Source organism: Nannobrachium achirus, assembly GCF_963921795.1.
Source record: "Nannobrachium achirus genome assembly, chromosome: 20".
Classification (NCBI taxonomy): domain Eukaryota; kingdom Metazoa; phylum Chordata; class Actinopteri; order Myctophiformes; family Myctophidae; genus Nannobrachium; species Nannobrachium achirus.
Window position 1 is genome coordinate 40,032,818 of NC_137827.1, and position 23,257 is coordinate 40,056,074.

Genomic DNA, 23,257 nt, shown 5'->3' on the forward strand with positions numbered 1-23,257 from the left:
ACTTAGTTACTTTACACACACACACACACACACACACACACACACACACACACATGCACGCACACACACATGCACGTGCGCGCACGCACGCGCACGCACGCACAAACGCACACGCACGCACGCACACGTACGTGCGCTTGTACTGTTCACCACACTAAGAGGAGCCAGCCAAACCCACGTCACACACAGATCAGCGGGACTTCACCCGCTCTGGATATTGGATCACACCTCGGTTTTCCATCTTTCTGCTTTCCAAAGCCAGGGAGATTTCTGGATGGTGCCTGCCTCCAGCAGATGTCTGTCTGGATTTCTCAACCTCCCTCCCTCTTTTCATCTTCATCTTGTCTTTCTCTCACAGAGTCAGAACGTATTCTTTTCCCCCCCTTACATGCCATGTCACACAAAGTGGCACTCTGTTGATTCTTAATCCACAGTATACCCCTCTCATGCAGAGTTAACTGCGTATGTATGACACACATGCTTCTAGGGGGGGTCCCGGACATCTTTTGGGGTGCAAAGCAGAGGAGACCTAATAATGCAGCAAAAAAAGCTAAAATGCTGTGGCTATATCCACTATCCATCGGATTTGACCTGTGTAACATCACTGTAACTTGCCCAATAAGGCTGATCCTCGGTTTGAATGACTTCTGTCATTCTCTCTGTCTTATGCTCTTCTAGCTAATTTATGCTTCGCCGTATGGCTGTATCCCTTCACCGAAAATAATATTTCGACTGAATAAAATTAGGCTTTACACCCACTTCAGTTCTTTCTCTCTCTCCCTCTGGCTGGCTGGTGAAACGCAGCCATGGTGTCACGTCTAGTGCGACAGCTAACAGCGTAGCTAGAAAAGGAAGACCGGCCTGCTGTTGCCTCTATCCCTCGCATCGTCTCCTGTCTCTATCTGCCATCTGTGGTGCGACCACGAGCGTTCATGTCAATCATAGTCACTGCGGCAGCGGCTGCCAAGTGTCGCTGGAGAAACGGACGTGCAAAATGCAACCTTCATTTGAGGCAGGAGGCTTATACAGTACATGTGTAATGTTGACAATAGCCAATCTACAAGCTCACGAAGCACCGTTGAGCTTGTGGATCGGCCATTTTCGGCAATGTATAAATTGCATTAAGTATTATAAGCAGGCCAGGCAGCTGGTACGGCCCCTGGGAGTGAAACCCCGCTTGTAGACGGATGCATGTCCTTCTGATGTACCGAGCTGCTACTGCAGGTGTCACAGTAATAGACATGTTGGTGTCAGGTCACTCTATTCTGCCTTTGGCTCCAGGTGTCCTCAAAACCAGCTGTATGCGCGTATGCACGCACACACACACGCACGCACGCACGCACACGCGCACGCACACACACACACACACACACACACACACACACACCCACACACACACACACACACACACGCACACACACACACACACACACACACACACACACGCACACACACACAGTCCAGTACACCCTTCACAAACACACAAACACAGCTGCTGGGACAGATGTGGAAACCCTGTGATCCACACACACTGAGTCATGTCTGGCATACTGTATGTGTCATGACTCTCTTCGGTTCAAGGTTCGGGAGCTGATTGCAGATGTTTTGTAAGATCTGCACAGACACACAGGGTTCAGCAGTTAAAACTCATAGGCATACAGCTGTTTTTTTATTCTTCTTTCATTTACTTATGGAGAGCAGTGGTGGAACTTGAAAGTAACTAATTACATGTCATGACAGGGATGTATTTGTTTCATATTTTTTTAACAGGAACCTTTTTTTGTGTTTTTACCTTTCAGGACGGGAACACATTTTTGTGATGTTGCTGCTATGTACTGTACAGTACATAGCAAGAATGACATGCCCTGCCACAGTGGCCTTAATGCCCCAGCCCAGCTGACTGTACCACTTTTTCCTCTGTCACTGACCAGTGTCTTGTTGAGATTATGAATTCATAACTTCCCCATCTTTAAACCAATCTTTGATTGGTTGATCAAATTGTACAAACCATCATTTATTTATTTCAATGCAGATAGTCTACATATACATTTTTTAATCATCCTTAACTGTTAAACGAATTATTTCAAAAAAGAAAGATCTTGTTTTATTTTATGGCCTTCCTGCCCTGGCATTTAGACGTAGTGCCCTCAAAGAATTTACAACACCAAAGGCCAAGCGTCTTTCCCCCCCCTTGAATGACAAAATGTCAGGCCTGATTGTGAGTGTTTTTTTATCACGATAATAGTGAATATCCTCCCATCCCTAGATTCCCTACTTGTAGCAGAATATTTCTTCATTGTGGTAGTAAATCTCTCCTCCTGAGGAGAGCTGAGGGAAGAACAACATAAAAGACAACTAAGCCAACGGGGTGCAGAGTGAGAAAGACATAACCCTGACACGCATGCACACGCAGGCACAGACAAACGCATGAGTCACCAGTGAGTATCTAAAAGGGCTTTTACAGGCACTAATTGCATCTGGCGAGAAACGTAAAAAGCGGCCCCGTTATACACAGCGCAGGAAGAGGGGGAGGAAGACGTCAAGTGTTGATTTCGTCGACTATAATTATGACGAAGAATGTTCGCTGTTTTTCACTGACAAAAACGAAATAAAAACTAAGCTATGATGATTAAAACTAAGACTACATATACTGACAATTTCGTCAACAAATAAAAACTAGACTAAATTGTTAGGGAGGGAATAGGAGAAGATGTTGTGCTCGGGTGTTGCACTCTGAAAATAGCAGCTATTTTAAATAGCATCGGCTATTTTCAGCATGCAACCAAGTGTAAAATCAAGCACTATGACGCCATCAAGGCCCGCCAATTTCTTTTTTTTCTTTTTTCTTTTTCGGAGCAAACAGGCAGGAAGAGAGAGAGCAGATGGAGGGAAGAAAGGAACTTCATTGACAATGTATTGGAACATGTAGTCACTTTCCAGTTGGAGTAGGAAGGCTGTCGGGTGGAAACCTCAACGTTGGAAGATTTCATCAGATCTTCGACAGATTGTTAATAATAATATATAATAATACTGTACCAATTAAAAGTATTAACAAGAGCCTGTGACTAAATAATAACTACATTGGATCAATTGGAACACAGGTTTCGCCATTTCCTGGGGAAAAATAATTGGGGGGAACATACAAGGTTTACAACCGACAGACAATATCAAAATGCTATTCAGTGATACAATTTTGAGGTGTTTGTACTTTACTTGAGTATTTCTAATTTCCAGCACTATTTTATTTCTACTCCACTACATCTGAGAGAAAAATACTGTACTTTTACTTTGAGCTTGTAGATCTGCTATTTTCAAAAGGCTTTTAGACATTTTAGACAATTGAAAACTTGTGAAATGGGACATTCTGCATAATGAATACTTTTCTACTTTAAGTACATTTTGCTACCAATACCTTTGTACTTTTACTCAAGTAAATTTTTAATTCCAGACTTTTACTTATAACAGAGAGTATTTCTACACTGCAGTATTGATACTTTTACTTAAGTAAAAAAAGATTAGTACTTTTTCCACCACTGCAATATGCCCTGCTGTGTATATAAACTGTGGAATCGTTTCTTTCCTAAAAAACACTCCAAAAGAATAACGTATCCGTCCTGTATCAAGGTCAAGTCCGGACAAAATGTATCTTTTGGGACTCATTCACAGTACGTGTGGTTAGACGGTGATGAGATTTTGCTCCGTTACATCACACCCACGTCATTAAGCCTCTGCTGCCAAAGCCATTAACACCCGCTCTCCCTCGAGATCGCCATTTGCGCAATGCCCAGGCCCTGCCATGCCGAGGTGCCACCTTCGACGCTGTTCTTTGCTGACGTCGGTCTTTCCGCTTTCGCGCCGGTATAGCGAGGAGATTTCGGGGCGAGAGAGAGTATGTGTATGTCGCTGCGTGAGGCCATCTGGGCACCCCATCTGCAACACTGCTGCGGCAAGTACGACTCTATTCTGCTGCGGCGCCCCGCATGCCACGCCATTACTGGCGACAGGCCCCCGAAGACAGGGCCAGTAGACTCTCACAGGAGACTGGAGTGACGCCCAGGACTTCTAATAATATAATAGGTGCAATAGGTACAGAAATAAAAAAAATCTAAATATAGCTGCTGCTTAGAAATAGTCGGGGGTGAGGTAGAAGGAGGAAGTGGAGAAAGTTGAAGAGTAGGATGAGGAAGGAGGGAGACAAAATGAGAAATACAGAAGAGTTCATCAGCAGAATTGTCCGGATCAAAAAGATCATTAATCGTTTAAGGCGCGTGTTTCTTAATTGCTAACGCAACACCAGGTCTTTGACTCAACCTTTGGCATGTTTCACATAACCAGGTATCTCAAAATGATCACAATCATTTTGAGATACCTGGTTATGTGAAACTCAGACACTGGCTTCATGCTCCAATTTACACAACGAGCAAGGGTTGCAAAGTAAAACCGGTGGGCTATGGAAAACTCTAAGGACAAATAAAGTAGAGCTGCCCGGACCATAACGAGAGAGAGAGAGAGAAAAAGGAAGTTTTATCTCAGAGAAAAAGTATATTGAGAACCTTCTCTCTCAAAGAGTGTTGGAAAGACGTGGAGTTCAAGCATCACTGTTTAGGCTCATTAAAGGAGTAGTTCACCCCAAAGATAACGTATTTCATATAAATCACACACCTCGTGAAGCCTTGAATTCATGGATATTCTTTTGTTTTCGTTTTCGTTTCCTATAAGCCATTCATTTGATTACTCAAAGAGTCTCCTACTGACTAATGACCCGTTGATCAGTCAGTAGGGTCCATTTAGTTACGGGAGTTTCTTGCAATTCAAATAAAACATTTGAGAACCACTAGTACTAGGACTCATATAAGGTGCCATAGCGTCATAGTAAATCAGTGTCATACATATTCAAAACCTGGAGACTTGACATGCAGTAATTGGGGTCTTATGGTCGAAATAAGTACGCGGTGCGTAAAACAGAAAATCCCAAATTTCCCACAGACGAGGCTAAGTCTTTCCCACGGACACATTTTGTCCGTGTACACAGACATAATGATGACCCCTGATACTAAGGGTGCAGGAAAAAATCTATTCGAATTCAAATCTTGTTTCTAACATGGTAAGATTCAGAATCGATTCTCATTTTCCAAAAATATTTTTTTTTATTAGATATTATTTTATAGATATTATGAATTTTATCATTTTTATTTTATTATTTTTTATTATTATTATTTTTATTACGATCATTTATTAGATATTATGTTGTGTTTGTACAAGTTAAAATAATGTGTGCAAGCATGAATAAATCAGACATGTTGTCTTGGATTTACCTTTGTGTGTTTACATTATTGCAATAAGTTGATAAAAAACCTTTACAATTATAAAAGCTACGTAAATGTATTCTGCTTTCATGCCAGCAGACTGGAGTAAAATCGAAAATAAAAAAAGGGAATCGTGACCCCAAGAATCGATTCTGAATCAAATCGTGGGAAACCCAAAGATTCGCAGCCCTACCTGATACCACTGTGTGTTCCCTCACCGTTGTTGTCCCGTGCCAGACGCAGTGCCTGCAGGGACGTCTCGGGGCTGATCTCCAGCTGACACACCAACACCTTGGATCTCCGGAGGGCCGGCAGGACCCTCTGCAGCTCCGCAGCGTCCAGCAGCATGTTGGCACCGGCCACGATCATGATCAGATTCTTACCTGCACACATAAGCACGCAGGCACACATGCACACACACACACACACACACGCACACGCACACGCACACGCACACACACACACACACACACACACACACACGCAGACAAGTGCAAGACCTGAGGCAGATTCTACAAAATACCGTCTAAATCACTTCTCACACTTTCAATATTGCCGTTGTCGGGTAGAAACCTTGTATGTCCAAAACCGTTTGTATTGTTTTGTATTAATCATTTTAAAAATGATTCAAACTTGTGAAAATAGGCGATCTACAAGCACACAACGCCTCGTGGTGCGAGGCGTTGTGTGCTTGTAGATGTGCTATTTTCACAAGTTTTGTGCGACAATCTTGTATAATAAGGGCTTTACTTTGGGGAAAACTTTGGAGATACAAGGTTTCTGCCCGACAGTGACGATATCTTTTAAAATGTTTCAAATGTTCAAAAATAGCAGATGGAAATTCTGGCAGCAATCTTGTAGCTTGTACCGGTATATCTGCAACTTTTGAATAGCCAACACAAAAATCTAAAATGACAGGGATGCTTTCCTGGGTTATCATTACATTACATGTTTTGTGATACACAGTGTATATGAAATATTGATTTGAAAATGTCTAAATTGCCAACTTGTGATATTTAATTTAAATTTTTAAATTAAACGAAAGCACACTTTTACACCTGCAAATATTGTGATAGAGCATAAAATTGTTACGGTTACACATACTGGAAATCAGTGAGAAATTCATGTTTTCACCTTCCTGTAAAGGTATTTGAGAAATAACCGTGAGCTTAAAATATGCTGCAAGTAAATTAATTTAGAACAGTGACAACTCTGCAGTCAAAAATCAATGACAATGCTCCTATAGTACTTATGATATCCAAGCTTTCTCTTTTAGTTCTATAAGGAAATTAGAATTCATGTTTTCCAAAGCCAGAAAGTATCAACATGAGGTAGTGTGTACTGTAATCCCCAGGAAAAAGGACACAGAAGAAAACACAATAATTTGTTTAGATCTCATCCTTTTCCCCAGCTAGCTGTGTCCTTGGACATTTCTCTCAATCAGTGAAGTACGTAAAATTAATTGGATTTTATTTGTCCTCGACATTGAGTTCATACTGTGTACTATTGGAAGTCTCCTTCACATTGTTTTTCCATTTCTCTCTGGCTTTTTTTTAAGGCAATCTACCCGGTAAACAATTTCAGATGGATTCAATTCCAGTAAAAAGAAGAAAAAAAAAGATTGAATGGCTAGCAGAGCAATTATTACATTATATTATTTTACTGTAGCATGTGGGTGTATTTATAAACCCGTTCCTATAAGTAGAATGTTAGGAATGGGCACGTGTTTGTATGTTCAGGACGGCACTGTAGAAACCATATTATTGTGTGGACAGGTGTGCTCATTCAGGGTCTAAACCAGGGGTCGGCAACCCAAAATGTTGAAAGAGCCATATTGGACCAAAAAAAACCAAAAAAAATCTGTCTGGGGCCACAAAAAATTATAAAAGCCTTGTATATCGTCATTGTCGGGTGGAAACCTTGTATGTCCAAAACTTCGTTTTGTATTTATCATTTAAAAAATGAACTAAACTAGTGAAAACAGCCGATCTACAAGCACACAACGCCTCGCACCGCGAGGCGTTGTGTGCTTGTAGATCTGCTGTTTTCACTACTTTTGTGCGTCAGGTTGCTGACCCCCGGTCTAAACCAACACAGTGGTTCCCAATCTTTTCAGGTTGAGACCCAAAAGAGATTAGATGTTTGCCCGGGACCCAAACTAGTGAAAATGGAAGATCTATAAGAGCACAACATGTTGCTTGAATTATTTGAAAAACAATAAATAAATAAAATAAATATATATATATATATATATATATATATCTTTTTTTTTAAAGTAGGAAAAGGAAATGTAATTTTTAATCGAGTTGTGACCCATAAAAATTGGTCCGTGACCCACAAATGGGTCACGACCCACTGTTTGGGAAACACTGTGAGCTAAAGCACTCACCTTCGTCGTTGACCATAATGGAGGCTATTCCTGTGGCTGCCGCGGAGGTCCGCCACACAAATTCTGCAAAGACACAGAGAGAGAGAGAGAAAGAGAGAGAGAGGGAGACTTTGAATCCATCTTTTGCTTCTCTTTTAAATAAACAAACTAACTTATTTGAGCTTTTTGTGGTGCTAGACAGATGTGATATAGTCCATGCACAAATCGTGCAGTATTAAAAAGGCAGAATCTGAGGACGACCGAGAGAGAGAATGTTCACGCAGTATTCACTGTTAATGACTTGGAGAAACTTTCGAGCTTTTAACCCACAAATCTTATTCCAATTAAGGAGTTTTTCCATTATTCATACATTCTGCCCCTGGCGTTTATTTTTTCATATGTATATAAATATTCAAAAAGAATAAAAAAAACTCAAGGATGTTTAAAAAGCCCTAAGAGTAATTGAGAAAATTCCCACTGCTCTGAAACAGATCCACCCGTTTGGGCGAAATTCTTGCCTTACCTGCGCAAACGCTGTTGTCTTTGAAATTCTGGATGTATCTGTCTCCATAGGAATCCTCACCGACCTAGAAAAGATTGAATGCGAAACGATTAAAAAGAAAGAAGGAGTCAAACGGGGTCAGACTTGGTTAGCGGCAAACTTTTGAAGAGCGCTAGACTCAAACCTCAGTTGGGTTGGATTCTCTTTGCGCCCTGCCGGCATACTGGCATCATGCCGGCGCCGCAAACGTGCACGCACCAACACACAACGCCAACACGAGCACACGCACACACACGGCCAGCCGCGCCAAGCCTTGGAGATATGATGACCCCGCCTTGACGCCTCTTCATGTCCACCTCTCCTCCATTTTCGTTCCTTCCCCTCCTTCGCCTCTCCCCTTCATCCGCACAGGGATGTCCACATCTGAAATGAGTTGGGGGGTGCGGGAGAGGTCCCCACCCTGCCCCGAGGCGCCCACTTCGAACCCACGCTTTCTTCAACAATGTGCCAAAACGCGGGTGCCCCGGCTGCCTGTGATGTTGGGTTGCGCTGATTGTGGCTGCTTGACTCCACTCTTTTTGAAGTTGCGGCCCGGGCGTCTTGGATCTTTTATTCCGCGAGCCTGGCGGTCTATTTTTGGGTTCTCCCCATGCCCAGAGAACTTCTCCTGCGCTCGGGCTGTTATCGATCCGGCCCTTTTGTTCTGATCGAGGTGGGGCACCGGCGCTTTGGTGCTCGGGTTGAAAGGCTGCTCTGTGCCTACTGATTGGAGACTCAGGGTTGTATAGAAAGGGAATAAGGCCTCTTTGAGAGCGTGGAAGCGTGGGTGGACGTATGCATGCGGTATGGTATTGATCAACGGAAAATGAGCGAGTTGGGGAGTTGTTGCGGCGGTTGAGATGATGGGCTGGAAAAGAGAGAACGCGGCTAGGAGGTTCATGGTGGTAGCTGTTAACTGGGTAATTGTTGGGTGTTCATGTTTGTTCTGCAACTCTAAAAGTATGAAAAAGTGGATGAGGAGAGCATTGGGCAAGCCAACACATATTCTGTACTGTGTATCTGCAGGAAAACATACTGTACTGCAGGGGTCTGCACGCACGCACGCACGCACGCACGCACGCACGCACGCACGCACGCACGCACGCACGCACGCACGCACGCACGCACGCACGCACGCACGCACGCACGCACGCACGCACGCGTGCCACACACACACACACACACACACACACACACACACACACAAACACAGTTCCTAGTTACTAGGTCCCTACCTTGCAGACCATAATGGCCTTGGCCCCCAGTCTTGCAGCCTGTATGCACTGGTTGGCCCCTTTGCCTCCAAATCCAGTGAAGAACTCATGGCCATGGATGGTTTCCCCTTCCTTCGGTAGCCTCGGTCCCCGGCTGAGAACATTAATGAACATTTCTCCCATACATTACACACAAACAACAACAACAACAACAACAGTCACTACAGATACTGTATGCTATGTAGGGATGGGACGATATGAACATTTCATATCACGATTATTGTGACAAAAGAAATCGCGATTTACGATATTATCGCGATAATCGAAAATCCATTATCCTGGGGCGGATCATTTACCAAAAAATTGCAGATCTGCAAGCTCACAACGCGTCGCAACACGACGCGTTGTGAGCTTGCAGATCGTCTATTTTTGGGCAAAGACATTTGATAGAGAGTGAAAAAAATACTGTATCAAGTACCTTTTACCAATTATAGAGGGTTTAAGTGGTACGATAAATTAAATCTCCACAATACGATTATCATGAGTGTTTTTTATTATGATAAACGATAATATCGCGTATCGTCCCATCCCTAATGCTATGATACATCTTGCCTGTGGGATTTACTGATGACACATACAGTATAACATTGAATCCCTTTGATACCCAGATAGTTTGACTTTCAGTGAGTTATTCACTCACTGAAACATATACAGCCAATTGTTACATTCTAGAAATGTTTTTGCAAGTTCTGTATCATTACTCACAAATGTTATTTAATTTTTTATATATAAATTAAAATAAAGAAGCATAAAGGCAATTTTTCTTCAACAATGGGACTGATGTTTAGTGAAAAGATATTAACCAACAGCCTTTTAAAATTCCTTGGTATGTCTTCCTGGACAATCTTTCTTCCCCGAGTAAACAATAAGCATATGGAAAATGTTACCATACATAATTTATTATTATTGTCTACCATGATGAAGATGGCATGGGCTTTGTTAGAGCCATTGTCCAAAATGTGATCAAAATGGAGGATAAATATTGGATGGATGAACTTACAAAGGTTTTTAACTTATAGCCCCTTTCCTTTTGTATACTGTGGTTGAACATCATATAAAACATCCACATAGATAGATTAGATACACGTAGATAGATTAGATCATACATGGGCAACTGGCAGCCCGGGGGCCACATGCGCCCCCCACCTTCACTTGATGCGGCCCGTAGGTTAATATCGGAATACTGATATTATTGATTTCAGCTGTTAGAATTCCAAACATGCAAACATGACCCAGTCTTCAGTCTATATTATTTTTTTATGTCCAATGTATTTGTATTTAAGTTCATAAAGTTAACATAAGTATAACTAAATGCATTGGAAATTAAATCAAAATGTTACATTTCAGGATTTCAATTAAAAAATAACAAAAGATAATTCAGGATTCCAATTCAAAAGTAGCAAAAATAGCAGATCTACAAGCTCAAAACGTGTCGCAGCGCGACGCGTTTTGAGCTTGTAGATCGGCTATTTTTGCTACTCCTACTGGAGATAAGAGGTTTTTGCTCGACAGTAACAATATGCCAAGGGATGTGGCCCTCTGGATTGAGTGTGGAAATATAGTGGCCCTCTCTATCATCAAAGTTGCCCACCCCTGGATTAGATAGACAGATAGACAGACGAACTAGATACTGTAGTATAGATAGATAGATAGAGATGCACCAATACAACCCAGAGCAGACTTTGGTGTCACCAGTAATGGCTGACTCATTAGAAAAGTCCCGTCCCTCACCCCAGGGCCACCATGCCACAGATGGATGCCCTGGAGGAGAGCTGCCCATCATTGCCCATCCCTCCAATCACAGAGGAGGAGGAGGAGGTCGGTGAGTAACGCAGAAGGGAGCCAACCAGTGTTGCCAAGTCCACGATTTTGGTCTTGTTTTTCTGTAAAGTAGTCGATTATAAATAATTAGTAGAGGCAGGTTTGTGGTTTTTTGGTCTTGTTTCTGAAGTGTAGTAGCTTGTTTGGGCTTGTTTCCTAAAACAAATTGTTGGACCCTCAGCTGAAAATATTTTGTGCCAGCGATGCCAATACACGATTTCTGCATTTTAAATCATTCCACATTTTTCTGGTGTGTTAAATAGCACATCTACAAGCTCACAATGTGCCGCGATGCAACTCGTTGTGAGCTTGTAGATCGTCTATTTTCAAATAGCTCATGTATACATTCTGTAGGTTTAACGTGCTCTTGGCCAGCTAGGTTGCTTCTTTTGGGCTTGGTTTCATAGACCTGGTTGCTCATTTCTCTCGCAAAAAAATGTGGCAACACGGGAGCCCTGGGTGCTCCTGGATAGCTTCACACCGTACGTCAGGCTGCTGTGGTCTGGCCCCTGGCCAGCGCTGCAGCTCGGCAGACCAAAGTGCATTTTTGCCATTTTCTCCTAATTTAGTCATTGCCAATTGGTGATAGGCAGGTTGAGATGTGGTGTTACAGTAACCTCACTCCACGCCAAGGGTTTCCAGTAACTTACGCGGCCGACAGCATCACAGGTCAACAGGAGGCGTATACCGTATTATGGCATCCAGCTGATTTGACTTTCATCTTGTAAAATACACACGGCAAATACCAGCACATTTTAACGGTTATGATTATTGTGATGTTTGTTGTAAAAATGTAGATCAACCTAGACTGAATGAACTGTATGTGTATTTATATACAGTATATATATATATATATATATATATATATATATATATATATATATAGTTATAGTTTTCTTTTTGTGGAAAATAAATAAAAAAATTAGTGTGGGTTCTGTTGTGCCAAATACATTTTAAGCATTGCTTATCAAACCAGTGAATAGGCTAGATCAATTTTGATTGTCTGCCATTAAGGCTTGGCCGGTGTAAATAAACAGCAACACTGTCAGGATCTTTAGACTAATAAATTATGTTACTTTTTTTCTTCGCTTTTGAGAGAAAACTGGCATAGAAAGACCTATGATAATAGAAGCTTTGAGCATTCAAAGAATAATGTAATAATCTAGTGTAATTGAGAGCCAGATTATTATTTCAATAGTTTTTGCGGACGCGTCTGAGACGGGACGCTTTCGGAGCTCGCCCCTCCTGGATATGCTGCCCTTTTAAAGTAGTGCGGCAAGAATGGAAACTAAAACTAAGGATGCATGTTTTTAAACTACTGTAGGTTTAACGTTTTGTGGAAAAGGATGAATAGATATAACAACTTCATTTAGTCCAACACGCATGCACGCACGCACGCACGCACGCACGCACACACCCACGCACGCACGCATGCACGCACGCACGCACGCACGCACGCACACGCACACGCACACGCACACACACACACACACACACACACACACACACACACACACACACACACACACACACACAACCACCACCAAGTGCCCCACACTTACTCCTTTTGTATTGCTTCCCATACCGTGACACTTTCCAACGGGTGTCACTCACTCACTAGGATAGCGTTCCATCCACCCCCACTTCACTAGAACCCGTTCGCTTACACAGGCTAACAGCCACCTGAGACCGCATGACTGACAGGTGACACATTTCAAGGCGAACCCACCCACGCCTCTCCTCGCACAGGGAGACATTGAGCCATTGTTGTCTGTGTGAGCTTGCCAGACAAACGGGACAGCTACGTGCCGAAGTGCAACATCGCCGCTCTTTCTCCCACGATACGAGAAAAGGCCAAAACAGGCGCTAAGTGACGTGGGCCGCTTGCCTCCAGGTTGGCACTCAATTCTATTTTCCTCTTGTGTGTTGTTTTATAATGTTGCCATGTTCTGCTAATTTAGTCATTGTCAATTCATTGCCAATTCGTCCTGAGTGGCACTGCAGTCCCTGCCGTTGTAGAGCCTCCACTGTTTGGTCCGAGGAAGGAGGAGAATATCATTCTCGGCCCTCTCACAATACACCATTGGGGTCTCTTTCACCTTACAGTGAGGCGTTTTACCGGGAGACCATAATGCTTGTGGGCGTTAACGGTACCTCTCCCAAGACTCCCAACGCACGCATGCACGCACGCTCATATTCCCAAATGCCCCGTCCAACATGTTCCACAGCCAACCAGTAGGAGTCAGTCACTAGTGACCCAACACTATCCCATGCTGACCTTTCCCACTTGCTAATTGTGTTTGTTGGAGGTTGGAGTGCCAGGCCAAGTCGGAGGCACCAACGCCGGGGTTCGTGGGCGAGTGTTTTGCATCTACTGTACACCACCTGGATGCCCGCAATGCAAACACAACTAAAAACAGTTTCCAATAACGAACTTACTTGACAGACAGTTTCTGCTTTCCGGCAAAATAAGCTGTGTCAAAACAGAATACACCATTTGAATACATGAATAGGTATTGAATAGGCATCATTTAAAATGCAGCCTATTCAACTGATATATTACTAAAAGGCAGGAAGACGGTAAAATCATTATAACATAGGTCAAAGCATGGATCATTTCAACTTGAACTTCATCAAGATGATGAGAAAAGTGCAACAAAGAGGGGAGAAAAAGGCACTCTTCTGGTGAAAAAGTGAAAACACCTTTATTAAGGTGGCTATTTCATAATTGAATTGAGTTAAAAACTGCCTGATGATGAGTATTGACAGCAGAAGCAGAAGCTTGTGGATCCAAGACAGATATTGTAAATGTTGTTATTGACTCAAGAAAGCAACTTGTCAAAATAGAATCAGAATGTTCTGTCCTCCTCTTGGTATAAGCTAAAAAAAAAAGTAATCAGGATTACCAGTTTGGACAAAGTAGGAATTACTTATTATTTCACAGCTGCAGGTAAACCAAATCGTCCTGAACTTGGGTACAGTATGTTTTGTGTTTTGTATGGACAATTATACATTCTATTTTTGCTGGTAAATAAAAACATCATGGCAACAAAACATCCTTAAACTTGCACTAGGCCATAACTTTTGTCAAATCTTTCTTTATTGACTTCCTTTTTTTCTCTCTCAAGAAGACACATACTAATTTAGTTTGCCTTGAGAGAGAAGGAGGCAGGATTGGCCGAAGGGGTTTGAATCAAGATCATAGCAGTTAATTCTGTAGTTGGTTGTAGTTTCCTACTGTTCTGTGCTTGTACTGTACTACAACTTAAAGGACAACTTCACCCATTTCCAACCTATCTTAATATAATTGGTACTCACTAATGTTCATGATCAAATGGTAAAAAATCTAATCTATTCGGCATGTGTCTCATAGGAGGGCTTTGGACACTTCAGAAACACGCCTACCAGTGACATCATCGTTAGGCAGATTTCATCTTTTTAAGCTATGTATGTGATTTTTATTATCGCGAGAACAATGGCTTCCATTATAGCATGATGACAACTTTCCAGGAATAGAAAGCCAGACGTTTCTATTAGCTTGGATTCCCCAATGATGAGGTCACTGGTAGGCGGGTTTCTGAACTGTCCTGAGCCCTACTCTGAGACACAAACAGAGTAGACAAAAATGGTACCATAACATAATGAGCATTAGTGTGGACAAATTATATAAAGATAGGTCGAAAGTGGGTGAAGTCGTCCTTTAAGTCTTGCGTAGCCAGTTCGCCGCCTTACTGATACATCTGGGTCTACAATTCAATGCAGTGGCTAGAACTGCAAACGATTTGGAAATGTATAGACAAGGATAAGTCAAAGACTATAGGGCGGTCCTTCATATTGAAGCCCATATCTAACAGGACTTCATAGAGGAATGCCCATATATGGAGGCCACATCGGCCACATACCACACTAACAGAATCCATATTATGGCCAAGACAGATGGCCAAGACAGCCTATATCTGTGTGGCTGGTTCTACAGACATGGATCTCCATATATGGGCATTGTATGTATGATGTCAGATGTTATAGATGGCCAAGACATGGCAGGACAAAGAGGTTTGAAAAGTATAAAAGTATGGCATAAAAATATACTTAAGTACCAAAAGTATAGAGGGTATGCGCGTGACATCATCATCATACCCGGAAGTTATGCAGGAATGCCTATTGAGTGGTAAAAACTACTTTCTGGCCTTGACAGCCCATACATCCAAACAGAAAAGTCCTACCTGATTGCATTAAACAACGTTAAATGACATTAAACTCACTTTGCCACTCACTTTGCCACTCAATTTGCCACTCGATTTGCCATTCACTTTATGCATGCGCATACCCTCTATAAGTATTCTCTTTTATAGATAAAGTACAACATTTACCTCTGAGATGGAGGAGTATGAAAAAAAATCAAGTTTAGGTACCTCGAAATACACAAAGTACAGTACTTGATTAAATGTTTACTTTCCACCACTGATACTTTGTTGTTGTTTTGCAGCTCAAGAGCAAAGGTGCTGTGTTTCCAGTGTCTCAGTCAGCAGTGTCAGTAGGGGGCAGTGTCTGGCTTTGACAATGGGTTGCCTCTGGAGAGAGTCACACAGCTCCTCCCCTACAACATGCACTGCAGGATAGCACATAATTCACATGAGCCTCTTACTACTATAAAATGATATGATGTAAAATAGAGCATCAGCTAAATCCATTATGACCTATCATCGTCAATCTGTCTGATGATCATTATTTGTGTGTGACAGAGAGACGGGTGACCGAGACAGAGCGATAAGACACAAAAGTTGGCAGACAGACTCGAAGAGAGTGAGAGCCAGTGAACCCTCATCAGAGCAAAACTTGCGTTCCACTGTCAGACAGACAGACAGACAGACAGGCAGACTCACCCAAAATATTCGTACAGTGACACAACTGGATTTCTGACTTCAAAGACATGCCTGTCACTTTGATGGTCCAGAAATGCGTTCCATAGACCCACTCCCGCCACCATCCCGACCTCCATCCAAACCCCCGACCCCACACACCCTATCCAGAAGTAGGCCGTTTCCAGTTAGCATATTAAGGTTTTAATAGACAGCTCCTGTCCTTCAAAGCAAGACTTTTAGGCCTAATTGCTAATGAGCTACACAACTTGCCAAAAGCTTCACGCAGAGGGGCCCATATGTTTTTGATAACTAGTAGGGACTTTTTTGAGCAATTTGAGGGATTCCAAAAATAAGTGAGGGGCTGGTGAGAAGAACGGTATCAATGTTTTTTTTTTCTTTCTCTTTGCGTCACATATTCTGCGTTCACTCTCTTCTTCAAAGTCAAGTGTTGAGTTGGCTCGACGTTGAAAGTCTAGAGACCATAGTAGTCCATAAAGCGTGTAGGATTAATTATATAGGTATCGTGCCACTCTTAACAAAGGTTTACGGGACAAATGAGGGTGACAAATTGTTGTTTTCAACTATCCATTGTGCTGGAGCTGATGACTAACGATTTGTGGGAAAAGGACCATGGTTGGCTCCACAGATCTCACCGCATGTCAGCATGATGTAACACTGACATTTCAGTAAACAGTAATTATAGTGGATTAGCTAAACACTTTGAGTCCTTTAAGTCTGAGTTGGGTTTACACCCACTGATAACATCTGCATCACCCATTGGGTGGATGGATCAATGAACTTTAGATATCATGGGCCCTGGTTTGGCATGGCAGCAATAATGACTCTGCGTATGAGAACATGATGTCATTTAGACTAGAAGAAGCTTTGATGAAACGCAGTTATATAGACCAGTGGTTCTCAAACCCACTTTGAGAACCACTTATGTTGAAGTATTTTAACAAAAAAGTAAAAAGATGGTAAACTTGTGAATTCATTGAAGAAAGAGTAGAGCCTAACGTGATCAATCATTTTGATCTATTTCTTTTCATATAAAAGTAGGCAAACAGAGCATTCAAGCTTAGAATAAGTTTGGGTAGCCATAGCTAAATGGGTAACGAGGCCGCCTGGCTCAGCAAAAGGTCCCAGGTTCGATTGCCGGTCCGGCAATGTCTCAAGGGGTCCCTGAACAAGACACTTAACCCCTAACTGCCCCCTCCTCCCCCCCCCCCCCCAAGTCTCACCACTTGGGCATCAGCTGGGTGAAGCTGAAACCTGATGGATAAAATACTGTTGGGTCTAAATTTTGTTGGACATTTTTCCAATTCAAACTGAGGTGATTATTCCAGTGCTGCACCACTTGAACAGTGCGCAGCCTGCTAAAAAACCTAGATATATGAAGCATAGATGTATATGTACTGTATATTGTACCTGGGAAAATTGAGTCATAACATATTGGGCATTGAGTTTGTGGACAGCACTGAAGTAGTGGTATTTGCTCCATTTAGACCACTTCCTCTATTCTTGTCTGGACAGGATTGGATAGTCCTTTTTAAGCATGGTGGAAACACCCTTCAGCGCATTATTATATCATATTTTCCACATGCTTGTACTGTATGTAAAAACACACACACATCAGAGGAACTGTCGGTGGTTAACAACAATGTGGACATTACAGTATGTTCCAAAGCTTGAAGCAAATCATGTTCAAACAGCAATTTCTCATAATTCAGTTTATTAACACTATAAACCTTGAAAGACCGGTTCTAATGAGGTAATGAACAGTTGCCTAATAAGCCTAATACTCTGGCTTCCCGTTGAGCCTACCTGAAGACAATTCAGCTTCAGCCTAATTCGAAATTGTGAAATGTAGTTATAGCCGTTTGGATGGAGCTGAATCCGGGGGTTGGCTTTAATGCAACTATCGATTATCTTCTTAACGATTATTCTATAGATTTTTCAAATACCATAATCGAGAAGTGTGTTCATTTATTTATTTCTTTATTATATATATATCATATGTCTGGCCAGAAACCCATCTCCATATTTACATTTTTCGTAAATTAATGACCAACATGATCATACTTCAGTGTCACACAAGAGCATCAAAAGTAGGCCTATAGCAGATCTGCAATATCGAAACACGGTGCAAAACGTCGCGTTTCAAGCTTGCAGATCTGCTACTTTTGCAATTTTCTTGTTTGAATCCTGAAAAGTAACAGTTTTGGACAATGAGGTTTCCACCCAACAGAGACGATATCATATAAACGGATAAGTCTCTAATTAACCATTCAACCTCTATTTTATCCTTCATTGTACAATGGTATTGTGCAAAAATAGACGATCTACAGGCTCACAACAAGTCCTTTGAGCTGAGCTTGTAGATCTGCTGTTTATGAAAATTGATTATTTCTATATAATCGACTAAATCGATCAGCTCGATTAACTGTTACACCTCGTTTACTCACCACACCAAGTCTGTCATACAGGACCCCACCACCATCATGTCGAAAGCCTCTTCAGTCATGACCTATAACCAAGAGACACATTATTTTCAAACACTGCTGCCCAGTGCTGATATGAGACTCATCACGAAGCAAGATGTTTCCACTTTCAGGACAAATACGATAACATGAACCAGATTTTGGCAAATCATAGCCTAAATTTGAAAATTGGCCTTGACTTTGGTCCGTCCTTTTGGTTGAAACCTGTACTTCAAAAGACAGAGGCCCCAATAAAAATCCTCAGGAAAAACTAAGTCTGCGAGGGTATTTCAGGGAAAATATGTAAACTAGTTTCCAAGAAGCTTCCAAACACAAATGCACTGCCTCGATAACATTTCACTCCCCCATTAGCATGAGATTGACGGAAACGAGCGGCAAGGTAAAAATAGAGCATTCATGGCAAGCTTATTTGGACAGTTTCCAATCTAAACGGAGGTGATTATTTCAATGCTGCACCACGTGCACAGAACGCAGCCCAGTAAAAGCTTAATTAATTCAATCCTCTGCTTGTATCAGGGCTAATGCTAGAGTGCTAATCTCTTCAAATCTCTTCCTATGCAGTAGAAGACTTGGAAAGCTTGGCCGCTGGCTGTAGGATGGCTCAATTCACTCTCCCACCACATCCCACATATTGTCTTCTCTCACCAGGCATGAACAGCCAGCCTGGATCCCTTTTAGTTCCCATTGCAGTGGATTAAAATAAGATCCACCATGTCCAACCACTCAAAACAGCAGCAGCCCCTCTTCTTAAAAGTCTCACTGCCATGCAGAATTTCAGGTAACAATGTCTGAGGCAGCTAGTGCTGCCACTACAGTATATCAATTATTGTCTTAGCAATTATTCTTTCCATTGCTTTTTTGAATAATCTTGAAGTAAGTGTTTTAATAATTGTTGTATTATATTTTCATATGATATACTATTGTATCAATTAATGTTTTTTTTTAAATAATCGGCTGAATCGATTATTCAAATCAACCACTTCTGCCCTATTATATTAGTTTATTAGCCAAAATAATTGGAAAAATAGCCAGTCTGCAAGCTCACAATGCATTGCGATGTGACATGGTGTTGTAAACTTGTAGATCAGCTATTTCCAGTATATTTTATTTATTCTGAAAATGTTTGGATAAAAGAAAAGAACAAAATAATTAATGTAATTTCTCCACAAATCTATCATTTTGTATAATAGATTAAACCAATTAGTTTGATTCATTGTTGAACCCCTAGACAAGTCAACCCCTCTGGATTTACACTACAGTACAGACTACAGGTTAACTGAGTTCAAGGCTGAGTTTAAATCTTATGAAACATATATCATCTTACAGTCGGTGTATCCAAAATGAATAAAAGTGAGGGTGTTTTAAAAGTGTCCTTAAAAATGCAGCAACGCCTAAAAGGTTTCTCTGACAAGCAGTAGGCTATGCAGACTTTAATAGCTTGGTGTTTTTAAATATACTGGTAAAATATATATATGTATGTGGCAGTGCATATCATCTCTGTCAGGTGGAACATAATTATATTAAAAATAGCAAAAGTAGCTGGCTTCGGAATTTCTGCACAACAGCGACGCTATGCCTGACTGGGTGGAAGTCTGACATGAACTATAGAGCAGTGGTTGAGGTTCTCAAACTTTTTCATGTCAAGGACCCCCAAATTGACACTTAATAGCCCATGGACCCCCATTTGAAAGGATATGCCAGGGACACCCATACGAGAAGATTTGTATGGCTCTAGCAGTGATTCTCAACCATTTTAATTTCAAGGACCCTCAGTTTGACATGCATTTTAGGCTATGGACCCCCATTTAATGGCATTTTTATCTCTGAGACCCCAATTTATATTGTAAAATCAATGTTAATTTAACTTTGAGAGTGTACAAATGGAATCAAATAGACCCTATAACAGGTCCATTACGCGAGGCCATGCACTGTGGGTATGTACACTCTCTGAGTTACATACCCATAAGGGTCCATTTGGTAACTAACTATCATTTAGCTGGGGACCCCCTGGAACTCCCTCAAGGACCCCTGGGGGTCCCTCGACCCCACTTTGAGAACCAATGCTATAGTACTATACAGTATAGTACTATACAGTATAGCAGTACTATGCAGCACTATCACACTTACTGTTATACACAATTTTTACAATTTAAATCATTGTTTCCCAAACAGTGTGTCGGGACCCAGTGTGGGTCGCGGACACATTTTTATGGGTCCCTTAATTTTTAGTTTCCTTCATTTAGTTTTCAATCATTATTATTTCAAAACATTCCCCAAAAAAGCTGTAAGATTTTCATGAATATTCATTAATAAATAAAAGAACAATCTAAGAAATTCCATAAATTAGAAAACAAATGCTTAAGAAGTAGTGAAAATAGCCAATCTACAAGCTCACAACGTGGCGCTTGTAGATCTGCTATTTTCACTAGTTTGGGTTCCGGGCAAACGTCGAATCTCTCTTTTGGGTCTCGAGCAAAAAAAAAAAAAAAAAAAAAAAAAACGATTTAAATGTCCAGGATTAATTGCGCCCACAATTAGTCTAAAACGATGGGGGGTGGGGGGTGCGGGAGAACTTCAAATTATACAAAAATGGCATGAAATAAAACTGCACTGAAAATATCCCTTTTTAGCTCAACCGGGATTTAAGACACTACCACGCCTATAACGTCATTTTGATTGCATTTCAGAATTGTACAACTTGTTAGTGTTTGGGTGGAGCCTGCATTAGGGTTACTAACTACATCCACTAGAACAGTTCCTGGCTCGCCTTATAATGAAATGAGGTTTGACTAGAAGCCTTCCCTCTTCCCTGCTTTATTCCACAGCAGACGTTAGACACAAACATGTGTCATATAATCTCTGTGGTGTCTCATATTGACTAAAGAGGAAAATATGGAGGCTCAATGATGCTGGTTCACATAAAATTCACTTTTTCTTTTTGATTTTTCTTTCTTTTCCCCCTTGGTCCCCCCCCCCCCTTTCTCCTTTCTTCTTTTTCTTTCTGGAAAAAACAAAAACGAGCTTGCACAAAAACAAATTTCACCCACTGATTTACACTTGTAGATCTGTGATGCAACAATAAAGGTGATTCTGATTCTGAAAATACTGTTTGGTTAGCAGTGTGGGTGTTTGAATCCTCATCTATAAGTAATTATGGAATTGCTCTAAAGTAGTGCACCTCAAATTATCTGACTTTAATTAAAAGATAGCGGCTGGGCAATTATTTTTATTTTTTAATAAATAATAACTGTGTGTTATTATGCGTGAGTGTGGGGTGAAAACAGTGTAATTTGATCTGTCAAACAGTAATGTTTGCATTCAGAGATGTTTAAGGACTGTCCAACTTGTCAACACATTGCAGACAGGGAAGAGAAGAAATACAGGAAAGAAAATAGAGATAATACAGGTATGAAATAGAGTGGATGGAATTATAAGCATCACATAAAAAAGGAATACCTAACTTTCTCTCTCTCCACACACACGTGCACACGCACGCACGCACGCACACACGCACGCACGCACGCACGCACGCACACACACACACACACACACACACACACTAATATTTATGATTGGATAAACACAAGTGAAGAAATCAATCTGATCTGCAAAACAGTTTACATTCAGAAAAGAATATAAGAGGTGTTCCACTGGTAATCATAGATGGGGAAAACCAGGGACAAACACAACATTTAATATACTGTACTATGGGTGATAGGGACACAATCAGAATGTTCTCTGACCACGTACTGTACCTCAATATTGGTATTGTGATGATATTGTGGGTAGGCCTGTCACAATTATTACATAATTGTCTAATCTCAATTATTTGACATAATCACAATTATTTTGTCATAATCGTTTCCATGTTGAAGAATGTTCATATATTTTCAAACATTTTCAAAAATAGTGGAAATGGCAGATGCGATGCGCTGTGAGCTTGAGCTTGTAGATCGTCTATTTCCACTATTAATGTTATTTCTTAATTATGAAGTTGTCAAATGTCAGTCATTTCTGTGTCTACCATCATGTGCAGCTTCAAAGCCTACAAGGCAAAAATAAATGTAATCGCAATTATTGGAGTGACAATTAATCGTCATGTAAAATGTCATAATTGTGACAGCCCTAATTGTGGGGATGACTATTGGTACTATAGGAAACATTTTTACACAAGATTTTCTGATAAACAATAATTCATTATGTAATGCCTATATAATAAGATATAATAGAATAGAATGGTTATTACAGTCAGGTTCAAGTTCAGTCAATTGCACAATTTTGCTGTAAGGCAGCGTTTAAAACCAAGAAGAACTTAGCAATATCCAAATCCTAATGTTTCATATCACAACAGTGATATAATATCTAATTGGAATGGAATGGAATGAGTGTTAATATAAGCAACACATTTGAAAACAAAATTGAAATCTCTTTCTACACACACACACACACACACACACACACACACACACACACACACACACACACACACACACACAATAAATATTACTTACGATTGGCTAAAACACATGATTTATTTTGATCTATCAAACGTTTTTCATTCAAATTAATTGCCACTACTGTTAT

General features: G+C 41.1%; 1 protein-coding gene across 1 annotated transcript in view; it reads right to left on the minus strand.

The window, feature by feature from the left end:
- The window catches only part of rbks (ribokinase), a 48,541-nt gene that overhangs the window by 24,628 nt on the left and 656 nt on the right, over nt 1-23,257 (minus strand). Inside the window, exons 2-6 of the mRNA XM_080750523.1 lie at nt 18,638-18,699; nt 9,451-9,583; nt 8,198-8,261; nt 7,696-7,758; nt 5,525-5,689 (exon numbers count right to left, since the gene is read on the minus strand). Of these exons, the coding sequence (XP_080606649.1) occupies nt 5,525-5,689; nt 7,696-7,758; nt 8,198-8,261; nt 9,451-9,583; nt 18,638-18,696 (484 nt within the window). The 5' untranslated portion in view covers nt 18,697-18,699. The remainder of the gene's footprint in view (nt 1-5,524; nt 5,690-7,695; nt 7,759-8,197; nt 8,262-9,450; nt 9,584-18,637; nt 18,700-23,257) is intronic.